This window comes from Neltuma alba, unplaced genomic scaffold (genome assembly GCF_004799145.2).
Source record: "Neltuma alba isolate B1F8T4 unplaced genomic scaffold, ASM479914v2 tig00013553_pilon, whole genome shotgun sequence".
NCBI classification, from domain to species: domain Eukaryota; kingdom Viridiplantae; phylum Streptophyta; class Magnoliopsida; order Fabales; family Fabaceae; genus Neltuma; species Neltuma alba.
In genome coordinates, this window is record NW_021637759.1 from 52,883 (window position 1) to 75,396 (window position 22,514).

At 36.4% G+C, this 22,514-nt stretch overlaps 1 protein-coding gene across 1 annotated transcript in view; it reads right to left on the minus strand.

Moving 5' to 3' along the window:
• The window catches only part of LOC114738173 (DNA gyrase subunit A, chloroplastic/mitochondrial), a 35,985-nt gene that overhangs the window by 10,106 nt on the left and 3,365 nt on the right, over positions 1–22,514 (minus strand). Inside the window, exons 5-19 of the mRNA XM_028926193.1 lie at positions 21,894–21,938; positions 21,687–21,785; positions 21,503–21,589; positions 20,071–20,141; positions 19,529–19,637; positions 19,366–19,428; positions 8,750–8,815; positions 8,526–8,614; positions 7,004–7,052; positions 4,117–4,203; positions 2,356–2,449; positions 2,015–2,085; positions 1,821–1,910; positions 761–886; positions 480–637 (exon numbers count right to left, since the gene is read on the minus strand). Coding sequence (XP_028782026.1) covers positions 480–637; positions 761–886; positions 1,821–1,910; positions 2,015–2,085; positions 2,356–2,449; positions 4,117–4,203; positions 7,004–7,052; positions 8,526–8,614; positions 8,750–8,815; positions 19,366–19,428; positions 19,529–19,637; positions 20,071–20,141; positions 21,503–21,589; positions 21,687–21,785; positions 21,894–21,938 — 1,304 coding nt within the window. The remainder of the gene's footprint in view (positions 1–479; positions 638–760; positions 887–1,820; positions 1,911–2,014; positions 2,086–2,355; positions 2,450–4,116; positions 4,204–7,003; positions 7,053–8,525; positions 8,615–8,749; positions 8,816–19,365; positions 19,429–19,528; positions 19,638–20,070; positions 20,142–21,502; positions 21,590–21,686; positions 21,786–21,893; positions 21,939–22,514) is intronic.

The following is a 22,514-nucleotide window of genomic DNA, read 5'->3' on the forward strand; positions in this document are numbered from 1 at the left end:
TTCAAGGGAAAGAAGTACATAAGTGCACAAATAAATCCAAGTTCTACATACTTCATAAATAACAGTGAAGTGGAGCTATAAATGCTAAATATTAAATTGAAAATTAAGAATCAAAATGTAATTTGGAATTAGAAATTAAATGAGTCACTTAGGAATCAAGTGTCTAGTTGTTCAGTTTATGCATTGTATTATTTGTCACTTTTAGGAATGTTGGATTAAGATTTTATTTCCAATGTTGGAATAAGATTACTTCAACTTGAGCTGTGGAATTTGGCTTTCTTTGGGTCACCTAAACATGGTTCAGTATGTTTCTAGGTGTTTCACTTGCCTTGAAATTGATCAATAAATATTAGTGTTTTTCTATACTGGCTCAGTTTCACTATCTTTATTGTACATCAACGTAGGTTAGTTTACTTTATATTTCCAAAGGCAGAAGTTCTTTTACTTGTGGCAACAAAATAGGGAAAAGATTAGGCCACCTGAAATAAAGGACGTGGTCATGTGCAGAACAAACAAGGAAGTCAGACATTGAATCATTCACTCTCAACTTTCCAACTGATTTGCCAATTGTTCCACGGTTTTGAAGGTTAAAGGTGCTTGGCTTCATCCTCTTGACATAACCTTTTTCACTAAGTGCCTGAAAGTAAGACACAATCATGGGGGAGAAAAGGGTTCAAAATATTATAACACACATGCACCCTGAAGTGACAAGTCAACGAGAGAAGAAAAGCACAAAATAAAGATTTATACTGAAACATACCAATATCATTTCTTCATTTGGAATAATATCAATGTCTTCAAGTTGACCATTATCTGCATCTTCCAACATTGAACGCCTTGGACTAGCAAATTTGTTTTTCAGCTCAACAGCTTCGTGTTCTACAAGCTAAAGGTTTCAGAAATAAGTCAAAAAGTTTTGGTTCAGTTAGCAATATGAATGATCCATTAAGCACAGTAAACAACCATAATAGAAGTAACTAAGAGAGAGAGTGTGTTTTGTGAAAAATGCCCATCAGTTTTTGGGACAAAAAAAGTGCACAGAACAAAGTGCTGAGGCAAAGAAAACGAAAAGGAAGATAGCAAAGGCAGTAAAATTGAGGAAGTTGAAAATTAGCTTCTCCCCTCTTGTTCAGCCTAAAATTGGGGGAATAAACTGAAGTGAAAATTATAAAACCAAAACTTTATCCATGGTGAATTAAGTTGAGACTAGAGATGAAATTTCAGTGAAAAATATGTACTTAAAATATTATCACCATATTTCTTAACTTCCCATTTTCTTCCCTTCTATGGGGAGAATATTATTGTGAAAGTAAGGTAAAATACCCTCTTAAGGAAATGCAGTTTTTACCTAACAAGGGTGTGCAACTTTTGCCTATAATTTTCATTCCCCCAAAATATTCCCCCCCCCCCCCAAATACTTCTCGTTCCATATCAAAATTCTGGAAAGAGAAAATTGAAATCAATAATTGATATAGAAAGTGGATGGAAAAAAGACATGGGCAGACAAAAACCATTTTCAAAAGAAACAATTAAGATCTGCACCTGTCTGACTTTGGGGATGCAAGATGGCCTATCAGTGTACTTTAATTTCCAAACAACATAGGGATCAAAAGATTGACAAACACCACTGACATATGCAGTATGTATGCCAACAGTAGGATTCGAGGAACAAAATTTGATGTAAAAAGTCATATAACGCAAAATTAATATGTTGTCAAGCCAGCAACCAAGGAGTACCAGTATTTGACTGAACAAATACAACCCATGGATTAGCCTCCATAAGCTATGAAGGAAAGAAATGCTGATAAGTGAAACTATACCTCCAGTATATTTTTCCTGCTAGATAACAGTTCCTCAAACTTCGAAATTTGTTCTGTCAAAGATTTACTTTCATCCTCAAATTTTCTCCTCTGTACAGCAGAAAGCATATTATTTCTACCTCTGGTATCATCACAACTATTTAACAAAAATCACAAAAATTATTAGCATTCTTAGTGGCATGATTCCAAGTTACCTCAAGAAGGCTCAGTCTTCTCAAACTAATGTCCAATATGGCTTCAGCTTGTTTGTCAGATAGGTTAAACTCTGTAATATAAAATTTAATTTATTATTAGATGATTAGAAGAGCCAGAACTTGAATACATGGTTAAGTGGACTGGGTTGCACTGCACTTAGATTACAAATAAAACTTTCAAATTAATAGTGAAACGAACTAAGTCTAACACTTGAACTGAATGTCTGAATATCAAAAGTCATGCAAACATGCTCTTCATATGTCTTCAAATATCACATTCAGGAGAAATAGGATTTCTGGACGATCAACACCAAGGAATAAACAAAACATGAGGAGATTACCATTTCTAAGACCAGCCGATGCAACTGAATTACTTGAAGCTTCACGAATAACATGAATAACTCCATCCAGATTGTCAAGCCCAACAACAATACCCTGGATGTGTGCTGAACCATGTTAGGCAAGAAGATCAACATAGACATATTACGTTTGTTCAACAATTTTCCCAAGCTAATGTTCAATGATTATATCTTTCAGAAATCAGTTTTATTTTTGTTTTTCATCAAGAGGTAACCACTTAAGAGTAGCCAAATGCAGAATTCGATCACAAGGCTGAGAGGCTGACAACACTGTCTGATGGTGGGCAGAGCACCATGAAGAAGCCAGATGAGTTATTACCCACAAAGGTAGTCGGCTAACCAAATTGAAAAAACAAAAAATCCAAGATAATAAAGCAGCTCGCATGTCTGGTAAATTGATAGCCACAGCAAACAATGCATATATTAAAACAAAATTTCCCTTGCTTGCTGAATCTCAAATTCCCTAAAACTGATCAAGAACTCCACAACACTGAAAGAAAAAAGTGATATTTTCTGAAATCCCCAATCAAAGACATTGCTAAACAGAAACCCAACTGAAGATTTCCATATGGACTCATTACTGAATTTATCCCCATTAGCTTGAAAAAGAACGTCTAGCCATACACCTTTTACTTGACAAACAACCAACTTCACTCTCAATAATCAACGAGGGTCCAACCTATCATTTGTTTGCTGCATTGCCCATGAAATTAATAAAGGAATCCATAATTCAATGAAAAAATTAAAAATGGAACCTCACTTATTTACACCATACGTCTGATGAATATATTAGTTCATCTATTAAAAAAATATATCTTAAAGGAAATGGTTGACCTCAAGCCTTCAAATGCTTTTAAACAGTTCACAGGGGCAAAAAGCACATGCTGAAGTGAAAAGGATGTGTTGTTAACACAGGTAAGGCTCACTCTGGTCCCATAAATAAGATACAAATAATCAAATTACATAGATCAAAAATTCAGTTAAAGGCAATAAATGCGCAAGAAATGTATTTTTTTCCCCCCAAATATGTCCTCATTTATGGAGAGGGTGAGCAAGAGAGAATGAGTGAAAATAAAAGAGATGCGACAGAATGTGTACAAAAAAGAGGCGAGAGAGTCCACTAAAAGAAAGAATAGAATATAATTCCTGGCTAACATGTGATCATTAATGTAGAGACATTTAATCAATAGGGAGGCAAAATGAAAAAAGTGAAACTTACAGACATATACAAAGTGCAACTTATATAAAAAGAACCAACCCTGCCACAAAAATTGCAACTTGTATACAGGACCAGAGGGAGTAATTGATAGCACATCACTCTCCAAACTTGTTTAAGCAAATTCCAGAAGCAAAAGGAGAAAACTAACACTGTTGGACGGCAAGCATGTATGGACAAACAATTCAACGCATAGAATGAGGCATTATTTACCACAAAAAAAGAAATAAATCCTAAGGATATTCATGAATGTCTACCATTTAAGCGTCCGTAAGGCATGCTGAAGTGCAACAATGATCTTCAATATCTTGTGTTTATATGTATTTTAATTTTAGCCAAATGACTCTAGGGGCAGATCACCTATGGAAAATAACATATTTAGCGTAACAAGCAGTTTATTTAGCTATCACATTCTGATAACAGTATCTTATCCAATAAAAATAGAGAATAAAAAGCATATCTAATAGCACCCCCCAAAGTTGTCAAAAGATTTCAATTCTCTGTGTGCAAACACATGGATCATGTACCTCAACAATATGCTGTCTCTCTTGTGCTCGTGAAAGCTTATACCTTGCACGTCTCTCAACAACAGAACATCTGAAGTCTATGAACGCCTGAAAAAGGTTGAATATTACAGGAAAAAATCAAAAGAAAAGTTAGTCTACTCTAACCTTTAATAACTCAGTGAGATAAGGCTTGCTATTAACCAATAGTAAATGAGTCACCAAAAGTGCTTGAAACCAAAGTAAAAACAAAGGGACGTCACAAAACAGATATTAGATGAAATATAGGATGCCATAATTACAATTAATTCCGGTCAACCAGTAGAATAAATAAAATTCAAATCAATGCAAAAATAAACTAGAAACTTCAAGGAAATGCTTGTAACCTAACATCTCTAGTAAATTGTAGGATTACAAATTAAACTAAATGGCATTTTTCAGCAGTTATCCTATGATGGACGCAAGTATATATTACACTTATATAGGCATGGTAATCAGGAAAGATTATGTTATGGGAAGTAAAGTAGGAGAAAGAAAGAGGAAAAAGAAAGGGAAAAGAGCAAGAGAAACAGAGGAGGATTAGAGAAGAATCGAACACTTAAGAGAAACTGAATAACTTCTAATCACATTGCACAACTGAGTTACAAATGATAGTGGGTATTCATAGATAAGTAAAAACCTACAACAACAACAAGTCTTATCCCACTAGGTAGGGTCGGCTACATGAATCACACGACATCGTGCTCTGTCAACAACCCAATCCTTAGATATATTGTTGACTAGGAGGTCTCGTTCAATGACCTCATTAAGCGTTCTTATTAGTCTTCCTCTGTTCCTTTTTATGAGACTCCATCTTGTCTGATCCACCCTCCTCACCGGGGCCTCCAATGGCCTTCTCTATACATGTCCAAATCATCTTAAGCGATTTTCAACCATTTTCTCTTGGATAGGTACTACACCGACTCTTGCTCTGATATTTTTATTTCAAATCCTATCTTTTCTTGTATGACCACACATCCATCTCAACATCTTCATTTCTGCTATCCCAATTTTGTGCTCTTGTTTTCCCTTTATTGCCCAACATTCACTACCATACAACATAGCCAGTCTTATAGCAGTCCGATAAAATTTTCCTTTAAGTTTCTCAGGTACCTTCTTATCGCAAATAACTCCGGTAGCTTTCCTCCACTTTAACCAGCCAATTTGTATTCTTTAAGAAACGTCTCCATCAATTTCCCCATCCTCCTGTATAATGCATCCTAGGTATTTAAACTTTGATACTTGAGGAATAATTTGCTCCCCCATCTTCACCTCCAAATCCCCATTGCCTTGCCTCCCCCCAAAATCACAATGCATATATTCTGTTTTGTTTCTGCTCAAGCAGAAACCTTTCGACTCCAACGTCCTTCTCCATAACTCCAATCTAGTGTTAATCTCTTCTTTTGATTCCGCCATGAAAACTATATCATTCGCGAAAAGCATGAACTTAGGGATTCTTTCTTGAATAGGTTCAGTTAGAACATCCAGAACAATATTGAACAAGTACGGACTTAAAGAGGATCCCTGATGTAGGCCAATCTGAATAGGGAAGTCCTTTGTCTCACCTCCAGGCGTCCTTACACTGGTAGTTACCCCCTTATACATATCTTGTATGGCTTTGATATAAGCATCCTGTACACTTTTTTTTTCCAAAGCCTTCCACATTACTTCTCTTGGCACACGATCGTAAGCCTTTTCTAAGTCAATAAAGACCATATGTAAATCCCTTCTTTACTTCTAGATAAGTAAAAACCCTAATAGATATAAATCTAAATAAGTATCCTAATATTATCTAAATATTACATAACGAATGACGTGAGGATGGGTGTAACAACATGGAACACTATGCATGGGGGTATTGGAGGATAGACAGGGGATGCCGATGAATTCATTTGTAGGCCTTTAGGTCAACAATGGCGTATATTTGAGTGATAAGGGCACCAGAAAATTGAGTGACTTTTGCATACAATTTGCATCTCAAAGGCCTGGCACTATAATATATTTTCTGCATATTTTACTGTTTTTGGTTTAACTATTTTCTAGGTTTTTTTACCGTGTTCTCTGTCCTATAAGAGATATCCTATTTCAGTCACTCCTTTGTCACAATTTACTTAGTTATCACGCTATCTTTTTGTTTCAGCCAACATCAGTTACCTACTCCAACACATCAGAATGGAAGATTTCCATTCCAGACTATTTATGGAATGCAATTCTTGTATTCCCAATAATATTTCTTTGAGGATTAAGAAATGTGAGGCTTGCATGTGAAGCTTTCCCAAGAATCAAGTGAGATTCATGGCTAAAGTATTCGACCATGTTTGCTGACATAGAAATTGTCACATGAGGAATGGGGGGGTAAACAGGAAAATAGTAGGGAAAGGGTAGTTTCGGGATTTATGTAATATCTTTATAAATCGGGTCAGCAGAGAGATATGGGGAATCTTGTGAATGATATTCCAACTCTCTTACTCTATTTTCTCCTTTTATACGCATCAGAAATTTTCTACATTTTCACAAGATACAAATGACATAAACATAACATCATGATTCATCATGTCTTTTAACATGTTTAAACTTCACTCAAGAGCTCACATGTTCTGTAACATTAGATGTGTCTATATTTTTGGGAAATTTGCACAATGGAAAGAACCACTGGTTCATTTCTCCATCAAATCAAATTAGCAAAAAGTATTAAGTTCATGAGCCCATACTAAAGCTTCAAACAACTCTGCAGCATAAGAACATGAATGTCAACGACATGGAAACTGGAAGAGAATGTCGATTACCCTGACAGGACAAGGAAAATAGCTTACTCAAATCAACAATTACATAAATGGGTAAACGTAGGAAGATTTGGCAAGCAAGTAGTCACCTGGAGTAATTCCTTCAGCCCCATTTGTTTAGGTTGCCCATTTACTATGCTACAAATATAGAAACATAAAAGCAAGTAGGAAATGACAACATGAAGAAATACAAGCAAAGCACAATAAATGAAATGAGGAATAGATAGATGGTAACAGAAAATGTTAAACTCAGAATTTGTTATTCTGATTTGTCTTATTCCACCGAACCCAATAACAGTGCATAAACAGAGGAAAGGATTGAGAACAGATCCCCCTCAATCCCACGATAAAAACGAATGAATAATAGAAAATTTTGCCTGCAAAAAATGTCATAACAAAAACATACTAGATAAAGTGGACATATGAGTAGCTAGCATAAGCGCAAATTAGAAATCTTGATGACGTTTTAACTAAAAGAGAATGCCAAAAAAAAAAAAAAAACTGATAGGTACCCAAAATTTTCAGTCCAAATTTATGTATCATCAAAGTTAATAAACGTTGCACAGAATTTGGCCTCAGTTTTTGGTAAAACGGTTGATATATATATTTAGTTTTCAGGAATTATAAACGCAAATCTTCTATTTGTAAGCCAAAAATGTTAAGATCCTAAATCTGGGAATATAAAGACTGAAGAAAAATGGAAGGAAAAAAAAAAGGAAAATAGCTCTATTAGGAAGGGAGGTAAGTATCTCACTCTCACTCTCTAACAGACTGGGGATAGATTTCTATTAAGAATGAGCAAAGCAAGAATCTCACTCTACTAATCCCAATAGCCAACAAAACGAGAATCTCCAATTGGATAAAAATAATTCGTTTATTTCTCAATCTCTCCCTTAGCAAAGAGAGTGGATAGGTTATTTATGCAGAGGAATTACAACGGTAATGAGTTCTGAAAATCCTATAATACCTCTAGAAACAGAATTAATCCCTAAAATATCTCTTAGAAACATAGTGGAACGTTGGTAACCCCTAACAGTCATATGTCCACTTATTTAGCTAATTAACCTTAAAATAATTCAAAACACAATTAAAACTCGTTCAAACTAATTCAAGCTTCAGCCTGAGGATTTGACTTAGCTGTTTCCCTTTTCTTAGGCCGCTGGTGCAGAGTAGGATTCATATAAAAAATCTTCTGCCACTTAGCAGCTTCAGAACCCATGAAAAGTACCACAACTCACCCCCAATCCATGTTATTTATCCATGTTATTTAAAAGAAGGTGATATCAAACCAATAATATGCTAGCTTTCATGGAAAATCATGGCTTCCAAAGACACTTTGGTCTATGATTTCACAGTATTCATAACTATGAATTTCTAACCGACAGGCTGTTTTTAAATAGCCACAAAGTCTATGCCAATCATGAAAATCAGCTAGGATCACGAGAAGTGAAATGAGTTCAGGCCTTACTTGAAGAGAGTGTGCATGCATGAACACAAATTACTCATGTAAGACAACTTTGCCAATCAGACATTAAAAAAATCATATTGACAATTCTCTCCATGTTTTGGATTGAATAATGAATATTTCAAAAGAAATGTTTAAGAACTTACCACACCATATTGCAGTTAAATGTGGACTGAAGAGATGTTAATCGATAAAGATTGTTCAAAACAACTGATGAATTTGATCCCCGCTTAAGCTGCAAACAGCATAAAATTAGTCACTATCCAGTGTTCCAAAGCCTTTTCTTTTGATTTCCTTCCAACACTTTAAATGTTTGCTTGAAGTTTCAACAGAAGAATGCATGAACAAACACCACAGCTATTCAGTATACCTCAATAACTACACGCATTCCAGAACGATCAGACTCATCCCGGATATCACTTATTCCCTCCAAACTCTGTTAACAAGAAGAGAAACAAATTAGAAAGTTGCTTATTATAAATGCTAGCAGCAAATTTGATTCATGAATAAAATTAGAAAACCCAAGAAGGAAGAGTACAATGTGTTGCAAAGAAAAAAACTGTTTGCATGAGTGTTCAGAAGTTATGGCACCACCATATATTGCACCCTTTCTTGTATGGGGAAATATTGAAGCAAGAAAGAGAAGCTTATGAAGTCCTTCCATGTTAAGTTCCATAGTCAGCAAGAATTAAAAGGATGAAGAAAGAAACAAAGCTGCTCAATCTTTAATATTCAATTAAGACACCTTAGAGGGTTATGTGAGAATACAAGAAGATAGGCACAAAAAATAGCCTCCTTATTCAAGCAAAACACTCAATGTTTAAATCTTGTATGAGAAAGTTTGACACAACTGTAAAATCAGAGGGCAAACGTTGTTTTCCAAGGAATCCAAACAGCACATTCCATAAGAAACACACCCGACCAAAAAAGTTAATGTGTACCAAGGAATCTTGTATGAGAAAGTTGACACAACGACAAGTCAGAGAGCAAGCATTGTTTGCCAAGGAATCCAAACAGCACGTTCCATCAAAAACAGCCAACAAAAAAGTAAAAATGAATGTGCAGCTAACATAGAAGTGGAGATATATTTAAAATCGAGAGAGCTGTATGTAATCTAGAACCCGCAGGTTGTCTTAAAGTTCAAAACTCAATGGCATACACAACATTAACCATTCAGTTGCTATATGATTACTGAAAGACAAATATACCCTTGGCTTTGGTTGCAGTACAAGCAACCCTTTAACCAACAAGCCTTTGGTAAAACCCTCACACTCCCATTTAAACTAACGATCAGAAAACTTGTGGCTTGTTACAAATGAAACGCATTAATGAAGATATACAAAAGAATGTCAAACAACTTAAGCTTAAAAAAGGAATGACCAATCCAAACTAGTTAACTAGTGCTAAGGCTGAAATCATTCAAGACAGACAAATAGCTTACAAAATTCACTCACTGACATTCTTTGGGTGGTCCCCTTAAACATTCTCCCAAGTATCCTCCTCAAAACTATCTAACACAACAACATAGCTTCCAAAAGTCCTGGACCAGCGTCCCCTAAGTGACCCATTACTTCTCTCAACTAACCCTTACTAGTAAGTTGCACACAATGAAACCTAACAACACATAACTCCACGAGTTTGTATTACCCAGAAAAGTGTATATTATTCACTTGAGAGTACGTATATAGAAACTGATCCTAGGTTTACCAAATCTTCTAGGATAGTGCAGATTATAGCAATCAAAACTAAATCAAGGGAAAAAATCAATCAGCAATAAATCTAGAGATATATGTCGAGATTCTAGGAAACAAACTGGGTAAAATATGATTTAAATTCAAACAGGCCCTTGGGCCCATAATCCAATCAACACTCCCCCTCAAGTTGACGAATAGATATTATCATTCCCAACTTGCTTCTGAAGTCTTCAAACTGTGGTCTTGCTAGAGCCTTAGTGAACATATCCCCCACTTGATAATGTGTAGGAACATGAGTGATCTCAGTAATTTCTTCGTCTTCTTTTTCTTTGCCGAAGTGCTTATCAATGTCCACATGTTTTGTACATTCATGGTGGATGGCATTTCTCACCATCCCTATGGCAAGTAAACTATTGCACCTCAACCTTATTGGAGTTGTAGGCGCTAATTTCAGCTCCCTAAGTACTCTTATTAACCATAGCCCCTCACGTACGCCATGAGCTAACGCACGTAGTTCATCCTCAGCACTGCTTCTAGACACCACTATCTGCTTTTTACCTCACCAAGTAACAAGATTCCCCCATACCATGGTGCAATATTCCGATGTAGATCTCCTCTCCAGCAAAAAACCTCTATGGTCTGCATCAATGTAGATAACAACCTATCTCGACTTGCCTTTAGCAAAGAATAGTCCACAACCTAGGGTCATTTTAAGATAGTGCAATATCCTATTTACTGCATTCATGTGTTTTTCTAAGGGTTCATTTGAAAACCGACTTACCACCCCAACTACATAGCTTATATCAGGGCATGTATGAGAGACATGTAGGAGTTTACCTACCAATCTTTCACATCTATTTGCATCAACTGGTATTGGTTCATTCCTTGACTTAGGTTTCCCATCCTTATCATCTTCCACCTCTCCTTCTTTATTATCTAGTTTCCGTGTTGGTTTCATAGGAGTATTTGCCAGCTTTGCACCTAACATTCTTGTTTCTCTCAAAAGATCTAACGTGTACTTTCCTTGAGACACAATAATCCTTCTTTTGACCTTGCTATTTCCATTCCTACGAAGTATCTTAGACCACCTTGATCTTTTACCTTGCTATTTTAAAGTGATTTCTTGAGTCTTGCTATTTCAGCGGCATCATCACCTCTTAGGATAATATCATCAACGTAGACAATTAATATTACCACTTTACCTCCTACATGTTTCACAAACAAGGTGTGATCACCTCGTCATTGTGTAAAGCCTACCCTCTTTACTACCTTGGTGATCAACTTGTCACTGTGCAAAGCCTCCCCTCTTTATTGCCTCGGTGAAACGATCAAACCACACTTTAAGTGACTGCTTCAATCCATAGAGTGATTTAAAGAGTCCGCATGCCATCCTTGGTGTGTTTCTCTCAGCTATGCCTCTACTACTTCCATATACACTTCTTCTAAATCATTGTTCAGGAAGTCATTTTTCACATCTAATTGGTGAAGGGGCCAGTCTAAGTTTGCAGCCAAGGAGAGGAGGATTCTAATGGTGTTCAATTTAGCTACAGTGGCAAATGTTTCTTGATAATCAATCCCATAACTTGAGTAACCCTTCGCCACTAGTCTTCCCTTGTACTTATTAACTGTACCATCTGGATTATACTTCTTGGTGAAGACATTTACACCCCATAGTCTTTTTTCCATTTGGTAACCTAGTGATTTGGAGAAGCATTTTAGTTCCTATTTACAAGAATAAAGGAGACATTCAAAACTGTGCAAGCTACAGAGGGATAAAACTTATGAGTCATACAATGAAGTTGTGGGAAAAAGTGATAGAATATAGGTTGAGGTTGGAGACTTCTATTTCGGAAAACCAATTTGCATTTATGCCAGGGATATCCACATCGGAAGCAATCTATTTACTAAGGAGGTTAATGAAAAGATATAGAAGTAAAAGAAGAGATTTACATATGGTTTTTATTGACCTGGAAAAGGCTTATGATCGTGTGCCAAGAGAAGTATTATGGAAGGATTTGAAAAAGAAAGGTGTACGGGTTGCTTATATCAAAGCCATACAAGATATGTATGAGGCGGTAACTACTAGTGTAAGGACACCTGGGGGGGAGACAAAGGACTTCCCTATTCAGATTGGCCTACATCAAGGATCCTCTCTGAATCCGTACTTGTTCAACATTGTTCTGGATGTTCGAACTGAACCTGTTCAAGAAAAAATTCCTAAGTCCATGCTTTTCGCAGATGATATAGTTCTCATGGCAAAATCAAAAGAAGAGATTAACACTAAATTGGAGTTATGGAGAAGGACTTTGGAGTCGAAAGGTTTCCGCTTGAGCAGGAACAAAACAAAATATATGCATTGTGATTTTGGAGGGAGGCAAGGCAATGGGGATTTGGAGGTGAAGATGGGGGAGCAAATCATTCCTCAAGTATCAAAGTTTAAATACCTAAGATCCATTATACAGGAGGATGGGGAAATTGATGAAAATATTTCTCATAGAATACAAGCTGGCTGGTTAAAGTGGAGGAAAGCTACCGGAGTTATTTGCGATAAGAAGGTACCTGAGAAACTTAAAGGAAAATTTTATCGGACTGCTATAAGACCAGCTATAATGTATGGTAGTAAATGTTGGGCAATAAAAGGAAAACAAGAGCACAAAGTCAGAGTAACAGAAATGAGAATGTTGAGATGGATGTGTGGTCATACAAGAAAAGATAGGATTCGAAATGAAAAGATTAGGACAAGAGTCGGTGTGGCACCTATCCAAGAGAAAATGGTTGAAAATCGCTTAAGATGATTTGAACATGTGCAGAGAAAGCCTTTGGAGGCCCTGGTGAGAAGGGTGGATCAAACAAGATGGAGTCCCATAAAAAGGGGTAGAGAAAGACCGAGAAGGACGCTTAATGAGATTATTGAACGAGACCTCCTAGTCAACAACATATCTAAGGATTGGATTGTTGACAGAGCACGATGGCGTCGTGTGATTCATGTAGCCGACCCCACCTAGTGGAATAAGGCTTGTTGTTGTTGTTGTGGTAACCTAGTGATTTGCCATGATTGGTTCTTATGCAGGGCTCCAATTCCTCTTCAATTGCCTTCTTCCAATTAGAGTCACAGATTGCCTCTTCAAAACTGTTTAGCAACTGTTCTTCATCTAAGCTAGCAACAAAACCCCATATGGAAGGTGATAATTTTTCATAAGAAACAAAATGACTAATAAGATGTTGAGTACATCTCCTTACCCCTTTTCTTAAGACAATTGGCCACCCAAGATCATCAGGATTAGGAGCCAAGTTTGAGGATTGGCATTGCTCACCACCCGAGGGTTCGTTTGGGACGTCTAAGGGCTGAGGTGGTTCACCATGTGTTGACTTGTTGTCTCCATCTTGTTCTAACATTTCAATACCTGCTTCTGTTTTAGTGTCTAGGGTCACCTCAGGTATAGGAGTAGGTTCTGGCTCTGGCCAAGGGTTCGTTGTAGGTATAGGTATGGGTACATTCAGGGGAGTGTGAGCATTCATAATTGGTTCTCGACAAATGTAACATTCATGGTAATAAAGAATTTCTTGAGGGATGGAGAGTAGCATTTGTACCCGTTTTTAGCGGTAGAGGACCCAAGAAATATGCATTTGAAGGCTCTAGGGTCCAATTTTCCTCTATTGCCATTGCGAACGTAGGCAATGCAACCAAACACCTTCTCAAGAATATTGTCAAGGAGATGGGATTTAGGGTAGGTCTCAGTAAGGGCTTGGATAGTGGTTTTGTAGTTTAGGGTCTTTGAAGATAGTCTGTTAATGAGATGATTTGTAGTGAGGATGGCTTCCCCCAATAAAATTTAGGAACATTGTGTGTGAGCATTATGGCTCGTGTGACCTCAGGAGATGTCTGTTTTTTCTCTCTACAATTCCATTTTGCTAAGGTGAGTTTACACAGGTAGTTTGGTGAACAATACCATGTTGAGGTAGGACTAAAGAGTACAGTTGGTATATTTTGTTTCATTGTCACTGCGTAAGATTTTCAAATTAGCATTACATTGATTTTGAATCATTTTGTAGAAGTTTTTGAAGGCTTGTGTCAATTCTAATCTTTCTTTCAGAAGGAAGACCCAATTTACCCTTGTATGATCATCTACAAATGTGACAAACCGCCCTGTGTGGGTAAGGTTCTGAGTCCGAGAGGGACCCCATAGGTCATTATGAATAAGAGATAAAGGGTGGGAGGAGACATGCTTATGAGAAGGAGAGACACTCTTTTGTATGTTTAGATAAATGGCAAATTTCGCATAAAATAGAAGCAGAATTTTTATTCATCAAATCTAGAACTAACTTTAACATATACTGAGAATTGGGATGGCTTAACCTATAGTGCCATAACAACAATTCTTGGTTAGAAACATGAGTTTTAAGTGACTAGTTTGCTTGTCTAAGTCCTCCAAGCTTGATGTTGCACACAATACAGTTCCTCTAGTTCTTTAGCTTCACCAATCATTCTCCCCGACTCCAAGTCCCAGAAAAAACACCAAATGGCAGAGAAGTTAACACGACATTGCTAAGTTAGAGTAGCCTTGCTGGATATTAGACTGCCCTTTAAATCAGGAGCATAAAGCACTCTTTCTAACACCAAATTGTCAAATAAACTAGTTTCTCCAATTCTATGTACCTTGATGAATTTTCCATCAACTACTTTAATAAACATAGGAACAGGACATGGTTTGATATTTTTGATTAAATCCTTATTACCAGTCATATGATCTATGGTTCCTGAGTCAACAATCCACATATCATTGTGGTGCATAGAATTATTAAGAGATAGGACGGCATTACCTGTGTAGGCAACGTTACCAATAGCTACTAGGGCCTCTCAAGTGTCATATTTGTCAAGCAACTTCTTCAAGAGCTCGATATCTTCTCCACTCAGCTTATCATCAAATTCTGGTTTATACTCTTTACCTTCAGCATTAGCTCTATGCTCCTGTTTCCCTCAGCCGTTGGTATTTGACGGCTTCCCATGAAGCTTCCAACATATATCTTTAGCATGTCCTGCCTTTTGACAGTGATCACACCATTTATTAGGTTTCTTTCCTCTGCTGTCATTGGATTGATAGCCTTTGGAGAAGAATGCACCAAACTCGTTTTCTTCTATTGGTGGTTTTATGATGAAGACTTCTCTTAAACTTAGTAACTTCTCTTGACTCATAATTCGGCCTCGAGTAGCATCATACGAGGCATCTAGATTGAGAAAAAATTTATATATTCGCTTTTCCTCCTTTATCTTGTACAAGAGTGCATCACTTAAGCATGACCACTCATAGGTTTCGTAGGAGTCTAATTGTTGCCACAAGACAAGAAGGCTAGTCCAATATTCTGTAACTGAGAAATTACCTTTCTTGAGGTTATCTAGATTAGTTTCAATCTCTAGAATCGCAGCTCTGTTTTTCACTGACGCAAACATATCTTGTGCTGCATCCCAGACTTCTTTTGTTGATTGAAATAGTGTCATAGAGTTTACCAGCCAACACTACACCATGGAACTCTCAATCTCCCACTCTACATATTTTGTATCTATGGTCGCTGGTTTTGCTTTTGCACCGGTGAGATAGCCAATCTTTCCTTTTCCGGTTATGTAAAGCCATAACCCAACGGCCAATTGGAGGTTGTTGTGACCATTTAACTGTTGAATGGTGATCAAAGCAGATTAGGCTTCTTGTGGCACTTGCTAACTCATCCCTTGAGGCTGTCGTGGCCTAATTGATCCAATCCGAATCCGAATCGAATCATGGTCGATGCTCTGATACCATGAAGTTTGTATTACCCAAAAAAGCGTATATTATTCAGTTGAAAGTATGTACCTATATAGAGATTGATCCCAGGCTTACCAAATCTTCTAGGATAGTCCAGATTACAACAATTGAAATTAAATCAAGGGAAAAAATCAATTAGCAATAAATCTAGAGACATATGCCGAGTGGTATGATCTTGTAATCAGGAACCAAAAAAGAAGGAGAAAGAGGGAAATTGAGAAGAAAAAGGAGAGTATAGGAAGATAGAAGAGAACAGAGAGATAGAAGGGAACAAGGAAACAGAGAGCAAAGAGTTGGAGATAATCCTGACTTCATTCACAATTCACATTACAACTCATTTAGTCCAGAGAGTACAGAGCTGGTAACGCGGGCCCAGCCCGCCAACCCGCCAAAAATGGCAGGCTCGGGTTGGCATTTTGCCAACCCGCCAAGGTGCGGGCTACTCCAGCCCACACCGCTTTCAACCCGCTTTTTTTTTTTTTAATTTTTAATTTTATATAATTTCTAATATATTATACAACATAATTAGAGGATTTTAACCCCCAAATTTCATATTTACATCTTCTCATCAATGTAATTGCATATGTAATACATACATAAAAGATCTACTTAATTAATTTGGATAAGAAAAATAGTCAAATTAATTATTTAGAAAAAAATGTGTTAGTTTTTCTAAAATATATTCTCAAATTATAAATTAATCCTCACATTATTTTATTATAACTCATTACTCAAGTTTAAAACTCCAAGTCCAATTTTAACATTACAAACTAAGCTCAAACTTATATAAATAATAATATTTTTTAAAAAAAAAAAAAAAGTTAGGCGGGCCGGCGAGCCCGTCGGGTGCCAGCCCGCCAAAGTGCGGGCTACTTCAGCCCGCACCGCTTTTGGCCCGCACCGCTGCGGGCTGGCCCGTATCCGCACCGCCAGCCCGCATTCTCAGCTCTAAGAGAGTATCCTTTTATAGAAGGAAAACGGAAAAAGGAAATGTAACTAACTAACTAATTAACTGACGCTGCCATATGGAAACTAAAAATCCTGGTCTAATCTAAAGACTCATCTACCCTTAAGTTATATGCATTATGATTACATAATACTGAGATTCTAGGAAACAAACTAGGCAGAATATAATCTAAATTCAAGCAGGCTCTTGGGCCCGTAATCCCGTAAACAACTCCTTTGCTAGGTGCTAATTTTTTTTCATTTCATGACATCCAAATTGCCATTCAAACACCAAAGCACCATATACAGTTCACCAAACATTGAAAAATCACCCCCCAACTCTACCACCATCCTATAGAAAAAACAACACAAACTAATCAACAATTGCCAGAAGCCCGCATACACTAAATCAACCAAAATAATAAAAAAAAAATATTTGAAATGCATTATCAGGCAAGGTAGTCTTGCCACCACGTGCTACACAATCATGTTAAGTTGGACTAAGCCACCGAAAAATATATATACATATTCAAAGAAAAAAGGCCAGATCAGACAGAAGACTGATCATGCTGTCCAGTTTAGCCCGACCAGACCTGCCCAGTGCTGAAAGATGTGTGTGTAAAAAACGTTTTTTTTCATTCCATTTTTGCAAAAAAAATTTGGACACTTTTAACAAATTATAATAGAAATAGCCATAGAAGCCAAGGCCCCTCCAAATCCCTCCAGCGTATGATTACCACATCCATATGAAAGAATCAAAAGAAAACGAGATAAACATGTATTTTTTAAGTTGAAAGTAAAAACCTCAAAATCTAGATAACAAACATGTATTTTGGGAGCAAATAAGCTGATGTTAGCAACTTGCATCAAATCTGCCTTAAAATATTACCCAATATAAATCACTTCAATCAAACCATCAAACTCCAAGTTATTTGATAGGAACCAGGATAAACAGTAGAAAAACAATGCTGAAACTGGTAATGATCACACAAAATAATGAGTTACAATACAACATATAACTGGTAGAGCTTAATGATACAGAACACTCAACTCACTAACACACTAAAATACAGAGAAAATGATGAAGAAAGACTCTTCCTCCACCCTTAACCTGGCATTCGAAAGACCGGCACTCTCCTCACCAAACTTGATCAACAAAATAAGTCCTCCCTTCCCATGAGAAATCAACAACTACTATAAGTCCAAAAAGTGATTCTCTCAACCCCCAATACAATCCTTTCCTAGGTCAGGCGTATAGCCACACTATACTAACTCTAATGCTCAGTTTCTTTCTCCAAAACAGAAGGAAGCTTGAGGTCAAAGCCCTATACAGCAGAAAGTGATTTTCATCTTCCATAATTTTGCAAATTTTGCTTTCATAGTGCTCACAAGTAAAGCAATTCTATCATTATCATTTTTGAAGTCCTACATCGGCATTTTCTTCCAATTACCTCCTCTGGACCCACATTTGTTTTCCCTATTTCTGTTGCATAGGTCTCGGAGTCAAATCAAAATGAGTGGTCATATGTTTAAAGCGGTTAAAAGGTTACAGGAAATCAGCATTCAAGGTTCCAAATATTTCCCAGAAACGCAGTAGTTCAGCAAAGTTTGATAGGTGGGGATGGGTTCAAGCCAAAACGGAGAAAGAAATTGGCAGATTAATATATAAAAGTTGTGTAAGATAGTTGGGACACATTTTTTACATAGAATGGAGTCAAATAGAAGAGAAATTAGAATGAGAAAATGATTAATAAATAAAAATTGTTGATTAATGATTACAAAGAATAATAGCATTAAGAAAAGAATCAAAAAAGAGAAGCCATCGGTTCATTCTTACTAAGCAGGCCTTAGATTATAATTTACATGTGCATGTGCATGCGTGCAAACATGCCATAAAGTCTATGCTTCATAGTTTGGATGTGAGCCACACTAATAAAATTATAGAGGAAATGATTAATGATGTTTCATCTGACAAAGAGGCATTAATTTAGACTCAAGGCAAAGCTTAAGACTCAAAAATTGTTAAACATTAATATATTTTCCGATCTAAAAGCTTGGGGTTGTGATTTATGAATGATAATCATGTTACCTGTTTTTATAACTTAGTTATCAGGAACTATAGAGTTTTTCCCGATGCTGCGCTACAAGTGCACAGCATACGATTATTTATACCATAGGGAAAGCAATTAAACTTTTGGCCCAATCAATTACCTCGCAAAGTATGAACAACCAATCACATGAAAACTATCTTACTTTTCTGCACTCAATTTTTGACTGACTTTCAAAGCCACCAAAGCAGAGAGAAGAAACTAAAACCATAGGCAAAGTACTAAAAAAAAAAAAATTATAGCATTACTAGGTTTTGAGATTAACTACAAATCATCTATAACAAAGTGATAAGGTAGTTTCCCGCAGTGCACATAAGGAGAAACCACAGTTCAGATGAAAAATAGCCTATTTGTCTTGCACAGATCTGTCTTTCAGGGGGAAAAAACACAAATTGATATTTCTTAAGACTTAATGTGTTAATAAACACAATGATAGTTTACCTTGTTTTCCACAAGTTCGGCAATCTTCTCCACTAAGGCAGACTTGTTTGTCTGGTAAGGAATCTAATCCAATCATAGAAGAAAAAATTTCCATTAAACTCTCTGAAGAGAGGTATAAAAGTAGACGTCTAACAACATGATCGGACAGAGTTTGAAATTCCACCTCTTTTATGATTATTGCAGACCGTTTTGTTTTAGAATCAAGCATCTCAATATCAGTTTTTCCCCTTACAACAACCCGTCCTTGACCACGACGGTATGCCTCTAAGATCCTTTGGAAAAATGAGCACAGATGATTGCAACAATATGAGCAAGACAAAAAGTTCTAGAGAAAGCAAAATTAAGTAGTACCTTGACAAAAATTGTGCCTAAGGTAAACATCAAATTCATCATGTAAATTTGAACTTTCCAAAGTTTCAATAAAACAAAGTAGCTAATTTCAATTCCATCAAATTATTATCATTATTACCTCAGTTTTATTTTCTCACATTACAGGAGAGATTTAAGGGATTTTATTAGATTTATTCTCAACTCCTCCTATATGCGTATGACTCCTATCAATAAAATATTGTTAACCAAAAAGTCTAATTCAATAACTTCACTAGATATATTGTTGGCTATTAATTAACATGATTTTAAGTAGGGAATTTGGGCCTCATAAAAAGACAGCCCCAAAAACTTTTAAGATATTGTAAATCAACTCACCCAAAATTTCCCATAATTATCCCTCCTGTTGGAAAGTCAGGTCCAGGCATGTATTCCAGCAACTCTTGTAGCTACAACACAACAAAACCAACAAGAAAATTCAGTTACAATTACAAAAAATAGAAGATCATTATGACTCAAAAGTAACGAGGGCACTTGTTCATTTTATCCAAAGCATATGGCATACAAGTATGATGCATTGGGCAACTAATGATAATAAAGACATTGCTGAATTATATGAAAATGTTCATTCCAATCACAACATGCCAATCTGCAATGAATGAGCTTCATACTAAAACCTCAGCAGACTATGTCTTCACAGCCAATCAATGGCACCCACGGTATAAAACCATAGGGCTCTCATTTTGGAACCTTGGGCATTAGCTTCAAAAACTCCAAGATTCCACTCTGATATTCTTTTCCAGCAATTATCTTTCTTTCAGGTCATGATTCCTTTATAGACTCCATTCTTAAGAAAATATAAGTTCACAAACTGCAACTCCGTAATAGCAATGGTGCAAGGTCCAATACCATTGGATCATATTAAAGACACTTAAGAAATTTATATTTTTGAAATAGTATAGTGACCTAGTTTAAGAAATTTATATTTTTGAAATACTATAGCAACCTAGTTTAAGAAATTTATAATTTTGAAATACTATAGTAACCTACTTTCACTAACTGATGCCCAAGAGATTTCAGTAAAGAATGGAAGAGGATGATTTGAGTGATGAGGCATGGGAAAGTGAAGCTTTTTCTTGGTTGCACTTTCTCAGTGGAAACTCCAGCACTGAACTTGAAGAAGATGAGAGAAAGAGAGGAGAGTGAGACTGAAACAGAGAAGAAATTTAGGGAGAAATAGAAGAGGAAGGAGGAAGAACACGTAGGATTCACAAATAGAGCTGACAAATAGTGACCCTCTGATGCCCAAAGCACCAATACTATCAATCAAACATTTTGACAGCATTAACATCTAGAAATAATTTTGTCAAAAATTAAGAGATGAAATTGGAATCAACAAAAAATAAGCAGCCAAATTTGAACTAAACCTCAAAACATAAAGGACAAAAATAGGGTTTTTTTTTTTTTTAATAGAATAAAGAGAAGATATGTGTGGGAGGTAGGATAAGAAATCCCCAAATGAGGGAAAAAATTGTAGGCCTCAACAAAAACCAAAGAAAATAACCCGAGTGACCAAAATGCTAATCAAGTTAGCAGAGCTGACCAATAGTGACCCCTTAAAATATGATGCACAAAGCACCAATACTATCCAATGATGTAAATACGTGCCTAGAAATGCCCTTAAAATTGCAGGCAATCCCTTCCAACCATATAAACCAGCAAATCCCATCCCAGAATTTCCAACATCCACAAGAAACTAGAAACAATTAACTGCCTTCACATAGAGAGAGACTCAAGATTTGGTACTCACAGTAGCTTCTGGATTATGAATCAAAACACAGAGTGCATCTACTAATTCTCCAAGATTGTGAGGAGGGATATTGGTCGCCATGCCAACCTGATTAAGATTAAAAAAGAGCTGTTATATCTCTGGAGATAGAAATCAAATAAGTATCAGCAGCTGTCTCAAGCATGCAAAAGGAACCCAAAATCACCGCAATCCCTGAAGCACCATTCAACAGCAAGGTTGGGAGTCGGGCAGGTAGAACTAATGGTTCTTTCTGTGTATCATCAAAATTTGGAACGAAATCCACCTGCAAAAAAGGTTTAAAAATCAAGAGACATAAAATGAACTTAAGTTACTGATGATACCCAAAATAACCAAATATCATTAGGTACAGCATGCAGCAGCATTAACGGACCGTATCTTGTTCTAAATCTGCCAACAGCATTGCTTCAGTAAGTGCCTGAAGATTCAAGCCAAGACATAAAATTAGCCCACAAAAAGTCAGTGAAAACATCAAATCAAGACACTTGACATGGATGACAGTTGGAGCATTCTGGGTCACTACAATAATAATAATAATAATAATAATAATCCCTTAATACCAGATCCTATAGAGTATTATTCTGTTTGAAAACTCCATCCCACAGCTTCTGCAACATGATCACATTTATAATGACTTCTATTTAGTTTAATAGTTTTAAAAATAAAATCCAACCAAAAACAAACCATCAGATGCATTGCCAAGCATGTAAACACAAAGTTGCCAAGTCCTGGCTCATGATTATTCACACACATACCCACTCCAATACAACCCATTATAAAGGAAAACACTATTTAAACGAGACAACTTCAATAAAAATCACTTATTGCCACTAAGGAGCTTTATATGAGACAAATTAATACGTGACTCATTCCAAGTTTAAGCATTACAACTGCCAAGCAAAAAGCAACCAAAACTCAAGAACTGAAATATACTCCATACATCACTATTGACAATTCTGGTTATATGCAACAAACTTTTGTGTTTAATGAGCCA